The sequence below is a fragment of the Leptidea sinapis genome, chromosome 3, assembly GCF_905404315.1.
Source record: "Leptidea sinapis chromosome 3, ilLepSina1.1, whole genome shotgun sequence".
Classification (NCBI taxonomy): Eukaryota; Metazoa; Arthropoda; class Insecta; order Lepidoptera; family Pieridae; genus Leptidea; species Leptidea sinapis.
Window position 1 is genome coordinate 8,448,070 of NC_066267.1, and position 9,660 is coordinate 8,457,729.

The 9,660-nt window shown below is 36.7% G+C and overlaps 1 protein-coding gene across 1 annotated transcript in view; it reads right to left on the reverse strand.

Annotated features, from left to right (window-relative positions):
• Positions 1–7,589, reverse strand: part of LOC126979636 (uncharacterized) — a 323,388-nt gene extending 315,799 nt beyond the window's left edge. The window contains exon 1 of the mRNA XM_050829081.1: positions 7,075–7,589. Coding sequence (XP_050685038.1) covers positions 7,075–7,261 — 187 coding nt within the window. The 5' untranslated portion in view covers positions 7,262–7,589. The remainder of the gene's footprint in view (positions 1–7,074) is intronic.
• Positions 7,590–9,660: the final 2,071 nt, after the last annotated feature.

Consider the following 9,660-nt stretch of genomic DNA (forward strand, 5'->3'; position numbering starts at 1 on the left):
CTTAGCATTGTACTGTTCTTTTAATATTTTATATATTTTATTTAACTTCATTTTTTTTACTAAAGTGATTCTCTGTTCCTTTACAAATAAATAAATAATATAGCAGTAATTGTATAAACCTTAAACACAAAAATGATACTACGAGTCGAACACATAGTTTATAGTTATTACCAGTTTAAATTAATATTATAAATATTATGAGACAGATGGACAGCGGAACAATAATACAATGGTTGCCGTTTCACCGTTCGGTCACGGAACCCTAAAACCTAAAATCACGGTCAATTTAATTTTCTCCTACCTACCATTTGGCTGGAGTTAAATAAATATACCGCTATCAAAGATATCTCAATCGTGTTTCAGGCAACATAAACTGCACGTCTTCATTAAACACAATCTACTACGTACGGATTTATTCATTCATTAGTTAAATAATCGCTTCGCTCGCTAATTGAGATAGGTCATGTATTTATACTGGCGTTCATCGCTAAATAACAATCGATAGTAGATGTATTGAGCTCCTTTATCAACGTATAGACATAGTCTGGCCATAAATACTGTTAGAATTAAAAATAAACAAAATATTACATTTGAATTTGGAATCTATCATTTTTATATGATTGTTCGTAGAGTTTTCTCATATTGGCGCCAATACCAGTCATATATTATGTAGCAGGCTGTCGCAGGTATATTGTCAAAGCCGTGATAATCACAATTTCACAAGTGATAATATAATCAAACGGCAGTTTGTCAATCGACTCCATTTCTTACAATTTAACGGCATGGTTTTAGTAACATTGTTACGTCACGGGTACCGGGTACGGGTATAGTAATAATGTAAGTAATCGATATTTTGTGTATATACAATGTGTGTGTGTGTGTGTATAACGAGTTGAGCAAATATTGGATATAAAAGCTTTGTAATATTCAGCACATTATCTTTAAAAAAACCAAAGGCAAAAGAAGTTCACACATAATTATTAATACTTTTTAGTACTTTAGTCTGTACTCTGTGGTTATACTTTCAAGTTTTCACGCCTTAACTACTCAATTTTGCAGAAACGTCAAAGCTATAGGATAGCTAATACGAAAACTTGTATACTGTCATTATACCTATTATTCTGCCTTAGTGTAACTGTTAGCCTCTATCTTCAGCAACGCACGCACACTCAAACAAATTGACTGGCTTATCGCGAGTGTATCATGCACACTAAAGTAATAAACATGGTTCCACTATGCCGTCGTGCGTTGTGAAAAAGTGTAAAAACAATACTATATAAGTATTTGTGGCCATATATGATTATTTAAGTTAGAAAAAATTGTGTAACTAGTATCCCCCGTAACCGCACACACACTAGCATAACGGTGCTTCACTTGCTCATATCACGGCGCGGAGTCCTTCTTTTTTTACTCGTCCGTGGATATAACATGGATTCTGTCATAAAACTGCCTCGAGACCAAGGACTGTATTGTAACTTCACTGGTATTGGAAATCCTGGAGACTTCTTTGTCTTCTAATTGCAATGAAAATTAAATACTTATGTCTCTAATATCTTAGCCACACACTTTTGCTGACTGTAAAATTAAATTAAGTTAAATGTAACTTAAACGTTTCTAAATCTTATTTAAGGACTGAGTCTAAAACTAAGAGTTCCAGAGGTGAATAATTATTGCTAAGCTGTTGTGTAAGGAAATGGGATGAGGTCAAGTAGAGGTTAATCGGCCGCGTGCTTTACAGAAGCTATTTACCTCGTACACACCATTTAATTGTTTATTCGAACGCCATGCTCAAATTGCGAAGTTTAAGTAAAATACGTAACAGTAACTACCTATTTTATTTTGTTGAATTTATACAGAATTTTGTTCTTTAAATAGTGTAATTGAGATTAGCAGTAGGAGAGATTGAAAAGGGCAAGCGAGCGTACAATAATGTACGCGCTTGTTTTGAAAGAATTTTCATTTCGTTTTGTCCTGGACCTTAACGCTATAAGCACGTTGAGGAATTTGCTAGAAATTCTAACAATCACAATGTTAACACGAGGAACAAACATTAACTTGTTATGCCTACTACTCGGTTAAGTCATTGGGCGATGTATATGCTTTTGATTCCAGAAAATGTACAAAACAAATGAAAATTTTAATGAATTGTTAAAAAACGTTTAATTTTTAAACGTAAGTAGTTTGTATTTTATTAATTTCAATGTAAAATAACACGAATATATTACAAAATTTGAAAGATGCCATTGAGTGATCAATCCTTAATCTAAGGCTGGGCTAATGAGACAAAATATCTTCAGTAAGTTCAGAAGCTTGCGTGACCTTCAAACCGATACACAATAATGTTTGCGCAAAGTAACAAAAAAAAATACATAGTACTGCAGCAGTACATCGCTTGAGATTTTTGATATGTAGTAGCAGTTTACATAAGGCGTCTTCAAGTAGATATGCTTCCTCCGACAAAGTTAAAGAGAGCAAGAAATTCATAATGTTAGTGTAGTGTTTGTATGAGCAAAATAATTACACAGATATAATCCAACAGCTCGTAAATCTAGCACTTTAATAGAAACCACTGAGTTTCAACCGTAACGGAAACAAAGTCGCAACCTTTGCGCCGATCTTATCTGTGTGGAGACCACACTCATAGGCGTAGCGGTTAGCAATATTTTGAAACTATTTCATTTTTTGAAGTGAAAACGTCTTAAGACGAGCTGAACAATTTATTTTGTGGCTATTTAATGAGATGAAGTCATCATGCAGGCTACAGGCTGTGTAATGCTCGTTCAAAGCGAGACCCGCTATTTAAAAGAAAAAAATAAATTGTGTCTATTCGACGTAATACGCTATTGAACTTTAATCCTTACAGTTACTTTATATAATGAAAAAAAAAATGTATTTTTAAAAATAAACTTTATGAATATAGAATAAAAATAAATAGTTGTATTTAAGTACCCAAGGTTTCACGTCTGTGTGCGGTTGCGCCCACGGTTTCTTTATTGATTAGATTAATAATGACGTGTTGATACTCTTAAATTGAATGAAATAGTATTTTTAATAATATCCTCGTTGAAGTTATAATAAGATCGAAGTTACACATTTAAAAACGACCTCAGACGTAGCGTTTATGACTTCATTATTGCGACGTCATAAGGTCGGTAAATAATCAAGTTAAAGCAGTGTTTTATATTATTTATGTAATTCTATTACCTCCAAAATCATGGAGAGCATAATTAGCCGTCAGCTCTTGGTATACCTAGAGGGTCACCAGTTGATCAACGATTGACAATACGGGTTTCGCCATGGTCAGTCGGCAGGTGATCTTCTGGTATACCTAACACATAGATGTCACATAGATAACAAAAAAACCCCATTTGTCGTATCACCGCTCTTCGACAACACTTCCCTCAAAGCCTCGCCTTGTATCGGAATACTGGGTCTCGAAATCTCGAGCGATTGCTAATTTCGTGGTCATCTGGAAGGCAAAGCCAAATTGGCTTCAAAGAAACTGGGTGTCATTAATAGAGTACGGCAATACTTCAAGCCGGCCCACATACTAGCGCTCTACAAAGCGCAGGTCCGGCCACACATGGAGTATTGCTGTCATCTCTGGTCTGGCGCACCCCAGTATCAGCTCGATCCATTTGACCGCGTGCAACGCAGAGCAGCTCAAATTGTCGGGGACCCAGTGCTCTGTGAACGGCTGGATCACTTGGCGTTGCGTAGAGACGTCGCTTCATTGTGTGTCTTCTACCGCATTTATCACGGGGAGTGTTCCGAAGAGCTGTTGAACCTGATTCCTGCCGCCGAATTCCACCTTCGCACGACACGCCACAAGTTAGGATATCATCCTCACCATCTGGATGTGTGGCGGTCCTCCACAGTGCGGTTTTCAAGGAGCTTTCTTCCACTTACTACAAAGCTGTGGTATGAGTTTCCTTGTGCGGTGTTTCAGGGACGATACGCCATGGGTACCTTCAAAAAAAGCGCGTACACCTTCCTTAAAGGCCGGCAACGCTCCTGTGATTCCTCTGGTGTTGCAAGAGATTGTGGGCGGCGGTGATCACTTAACAACAGGTGACCCGTACGCTCGTTTGTCCTCCTATTCCATAAAAAAAAAATTTGCAATGCATATATTATAATGAATATAACCCTGTAAGTAGTTAATGTATCAGTGTGCGATTGATGGGTTTCTGAATAAATAAAATCAATAATAATAAATCGCTTCTGCTTGTGCAATAAAAGCATAACCTTTATCAAGTCGCTTAGTGGGTTTAAAAGAGTAATTACCGGTGAGACAAAAGGCACGCGTCGGGTGCCCCTTAACAATTAGACTCGCTCCCAATAAATCTAACATCTAGGAACAATAGCGAGATGTTATCACATACTGATGTAGTTTTGACTTTGTGATCTTAAGTGCCGTGACCTCTTCAGATATATATTTGTTTATGTCTTATTTTACATTCATTCGTTATTAACAATCCCTAGCGACCTACACTGACCTTCAAAAGTAAGTATCACACTTTTAAAATTGGGATAACGTTTTAAGTTCACAAGATATACTTTTGAAATAAAAAGGACTCCAAAGAGAATTTAATTTTGTACATAAAACTTTATAGTCGGTAACCTTCTTTTAAGAATTGGCTGAAAAAAAACTTCAAAAACAAAACCAATCCTTTTTCAAAGTGGACGTTTCCGAATTACAATTTTACCATTCACATTTTTCTTTCTGTTTTAAATTTTTTTCAAGATCGATGGATCTTGTTTTCAAATTTAGGCATCAGTATGCGTCGCACTGCAAGAATGGTGGGTGTGACGGTACGAACGGTCCAGAAGGTAAAGCGAAGGTACGAAGAGACTGGACACCATCTGAGGAGACCTTGTAATGGCAGACCCAGGTGTACCAGTGCCCGAGAAGATCGTTATATTATTTCCACTGTGTTAAGAAATCGCCACCAAAATGCAGTTGAAGTCCAGCAACAGCTACTTCAGACCCGGAGGGACTACATTAGTGACAGTACAGAGAGAAGAAGACTTGCTGAAACAAATTTAAAACCCCGAAGACCAGCGAGTGGCCCAAAACTCGAGAGACAGCATCGAGTAGCGAGACTGCGATACGCCCGTGAACACATGCAGTGGGATGAAGAAGAATGGTCAAGATAATGTTTGCAGATGAGTCTCGATTCTCCCTTTACACTTCTGATGGAAGGCGAAGTGTTTACAGGCGACCTGGTGAGCGATACCTTCAAGCCTACATGTATGGGTTGGCATATCTTCAGAAGGTCGCATAGAGCTAGTAGCCATAGAAAATGGCACCCTCACTGGGCAAAGATATGCTCAAGAGATTCTCAATGAGTATGCAGGGCCATATTTAGCAAATATGGGTGATGGATCGATGCTGATGCATGATAATGCCCGGCCACACACGGCTCATATCGTACAAGAGTATATTCAGGAGGACGGTATCAGCGTGATGGCTTGGCCATCAAGAAGTCCTGATCTCAACCCGATTGAACACGCCTGGGATGAGCTTGGGAGGCTAGTCAGAAATCGCAGACCACCACCTACTACCCATAGGGCACTAAAGCAGGCCCTGGTAGAAGAATGGGAGAATATTCCCCAACATCGGCTCCGAAACCTAGTGTTCAGTATGCCAAACCGACTCGAAGCTGTAATCAGAGCTCGAGGAGGCAATACCAGTTATTAAAAATTAAATAACATTTTGGTTGAATTTTTTTAGACTAATCTAAAAATGTCTATTTTCATTGTTTTATCTTTTTTAAGTTAAAAATGTTACTAATGTATAATTTTAGTTTCTAAGAATTAAAGCCTATAAAATTTGCAACAAAACGTTTTTAATCTTAAGTCTCTACCTTCTATAGTTAAGAAAAAAAATTAATTTGAAAAGTGTGATACTTACTTTTGCAGGCCAGTGTAGTACATTATTGGTTTCAACATTTACATTTTAGAAACTTTGAGCTACATAATATACAATCCCCGAGGGTAAATGTAGACCTCGATTCATATCGTAGGATTAAAAATTATCAAAAACCTGATCCTAGCAAACGAACACTTAATGTTAAATTAATTACTTTCGCGATGGCAAGCGTCCTGATGGAATGACCCTGGTTGCTTGGGCACGGGGAAGGGCGCTGGTGTGGGACGCGACTTGCGTCGATACTCTGGCTCCTACTCATAATGTCCTAGTTACGTCAGCTTGTGCTGGGGCTGCTGCTTCGACTGCCGAAGACAGCAAGCATCGCAAATATGTCGGTCTTAGTAACTCTCACATCTTTGTGCCGTTTGGTGTCGAGACACTTGGCCCTTGGGGCTCAGAGGCGCGGAGAATGTACAAAGTACTATCTTCGCGCCTCAATAGGGCTACTGGCAAACTCAGGCACTGGCAGCTATTTCGGTCAACGGATCAGCCTAGCTAACCAACGTGGAAATGCTGCCAGTATTCTTGGTACGCTTCCCCGTAATAAATGTTTTAATTTAATGTACTCATAATAAAATTTAATTTAATGTAATCACAGTATTGTAAATATAGTTATAAGATTTGTTTTCTTTTAATACATAAATATATTACGTTCAACAGGGCCACGAACCATCGGTTGCAAATACAAAGATCAGAGTCACTCAGATCAGATAACGTTAGAGCAAAACCGAATCCAATTATTGACATTTTTAGTTAAGAACTTTCAGTTTTTCCAGGGAATGTTTTTAATAATTTTAAGCAAAACCATTTGTATTTCTAATCACTATCATTATCTCTTTCTAATTAACATTATTTAATTTGATGAATAAGTTATGTCATGTTTTGTTGATGTTGAATTTCTATTGGCGCGCTTAGCCCTTTATTTTTTAGTTTTGTATGCGATGCGATTTTGTATGATGAGCTTCGTCAGGGATAAAGGAAAAGTCATAGTGAACAGTTTGTCCCGAAATACCTAAGAGTTCTTGAAGAAGCGCTATATGAATTTAAAGCGAATGAATGAGCCAGAACGTAATCCTTTAAAAAGTAGTTTATATAAATAGTTTATATGATACCTTAAGAAAAAGGTCAAATATTAAACTTACCCTTATTTTTATTCTGGCACCTCAGCTGATCAATGATACTGATCAACCGGTTCTCCCGCAGGCTGGTACCCTTACATTCCTCTTCATCTTCCCCCTTTATCAATACACCTGTCCCCATACTGTTCACATTTTCTTTTTCACTTCTCACTTTTTCACCACTTTCCACTTCCCTTGTTGCTTTCGACATTATAATAGTTTGTTGGCACTTTCACTTATATTAATATTTCTATATTTTATTTTTAAATTGTCAAGTTCTGCAGTTATGTCATTATCGTGTATTTATCGTAAAGAATCCAAAGTTTTCCTCATAGCATAACAAATCTAATAAAATTATATTCATAAATTGAGTCTGTAAGCGATATAACCTCAGTTTTTTAATGTTGTTTAATTTGTTTCCACGAATGATTTATGATTTCAAATATCGTCTGAAAGTGGAGGAATCGTACTTTATACAGCATTAAACGATTTTTTAGCATTAAAGTTCATTCTAAAACAATCGTGTACTTTTGGTATAGTGAATATAAAACAGCGGTCGACGGTGGTTGCCTATCGACAGCTGTTACCGAAGATAACTTAATTCAAGAAATTAGGCTGATTAATAGTTCACCGTCCTTAAAGGCCGGCAAATCTCCTGTGATTCCTCTGGTGTTGCAACATAATGTGGGTGGTGTCATGACACCAGGTGACCCGAACGCTCATTTTTCCTCCTTTTCCATAAAAAAAAGAACATATCACCGATATCATATCATCGAGATTCACCTTACTTAATTTACTCAAAGAACATATTTTTTAAGTTCGCGAGTGTCCCACGTAAGTACCTATTAATTATGCGGTGAATCTAGTAATGTATAAACAAAAAGCTAGCAGATGGTTGAAAATCAAAGTGGAGGCGGTCACTTGTTAGAGTTATAGGCCCGCAATTTTGAATGTTTAAGGCCAAAGAAAAGCTATCAGCAGGCTTGTTTGAAATAACAGTAATACAGTCTTAAACTATATGTAACCTTAAGTGGGAGACTTCTTTGCACAGGATGCCGACTAGATTATGAGTACCACAACGGCGCCTATTTCTGCCGTGAAGCAGTAATGTTTAAGCATTATTGTGTTTCGTTCTGAAGGCCGTAGCTAGTGAAATTACTTGTCAAATGAGACTTAACATCTTTTGTGTCCAGACTCCACCAATCTCCTCTCTTGACTATACATATTCAGGTTAAGATACATGTAATACAACAATATGTACAGGTTTTCCAAATAAATTGAAATCTTATCAGCAATTGTAGAGAAGGAAGTGCAGCTGCCACGGTACTACAAATGTAGATAATAACATAGTTGTAATCAAACGATTAAACATTTGACCGTGACTGTGCCCTTGTAGACTATTGTATTTTACTGTTATATATCCTACTAGCGGATCCGATAGACGTTGTCCTGTACACACGTGTTAAATTTGAAAAATCGGTCCAGACGTTAGGGGATCACTAACATATGCAGGAGAATTATAATTATATGGACTGTATTGAGAATCTAAAATATCATAAAAATCTTTCCAGCCGTTTAGGAGGTAGTTCAATTGTAAACCATCCTCGAATCCACTTGACACACACAGAAAATACCATTCAAATCGGCCCAGCTGTTTAGGAGGAGTTCAGTATCAATACACGTATAGAAGAATTGTATATATATAAAGATACATACTCATTTATGTTATGATTTTTGGGAGAAATGAGATTTTACATAAAGTGACGAAATACAATATAATGAAAAGTAAACACAAAAAATCGTGCTGTTGCTATAAAACAGAATTGTATAATCATAGGCATATAATATTGTGTATAGACGACCTCACAGCCCGATAATGCCTGACATATACCGGATGCCCCAGAATTGATGGGACTAGGGCAATTGGGAATGACTTTGGTCTATGAACTTTCAGTTAATCAAAAAATGTTACGTAAAATATCGACGGCTTATGAATGATTGAGTTTATTTGAAATATGCGAAAAGTGATACCCCGCGTTTGTTGTATGGTTGCTATTACCTACCCTAAATTCATTTAAGTTTGTCTACACATATTATTCTTAATCTAAGGGACTTAAATCAGGAGACTTTATTAATTGCGCAAGTTTTTAAGATAAATCGTCAAGTCAAGTCCGTGCACTTTTGAAGTAAGAACTTCTTTAGCGGCGTTGAGCACTTTTCTTGGGATGGGTATAAACTGTTAAACTCGCGTCAGGACACGTAGCCTGATTGAAAATACGTAAGACAGTCGTTGTAATAATGGATGAAAGTCAATTTTTTCTGAGAGATAAACTTTTTAAAATAATTTTGTAAAATAATAATTGTAATAGTTCTGAAGTGTAAATTTTTTTATGTAATATAAAATGTAATTTTTGTGTACGGTAGCGCAATAAATGAATATTGTATTTAACCACATAAATGCCAGTACTTTTATACTGATAAATAAAGCGAAATTATTCCCAAGCCATTTTAAAATATACAGAAATGCAGAACGTTTAATGTTCAAGTTTTCACTTCTGCCGGTACTCCCAAAGTGTTTTACACTATAGTGACTTTTTTACACTAAAGTTT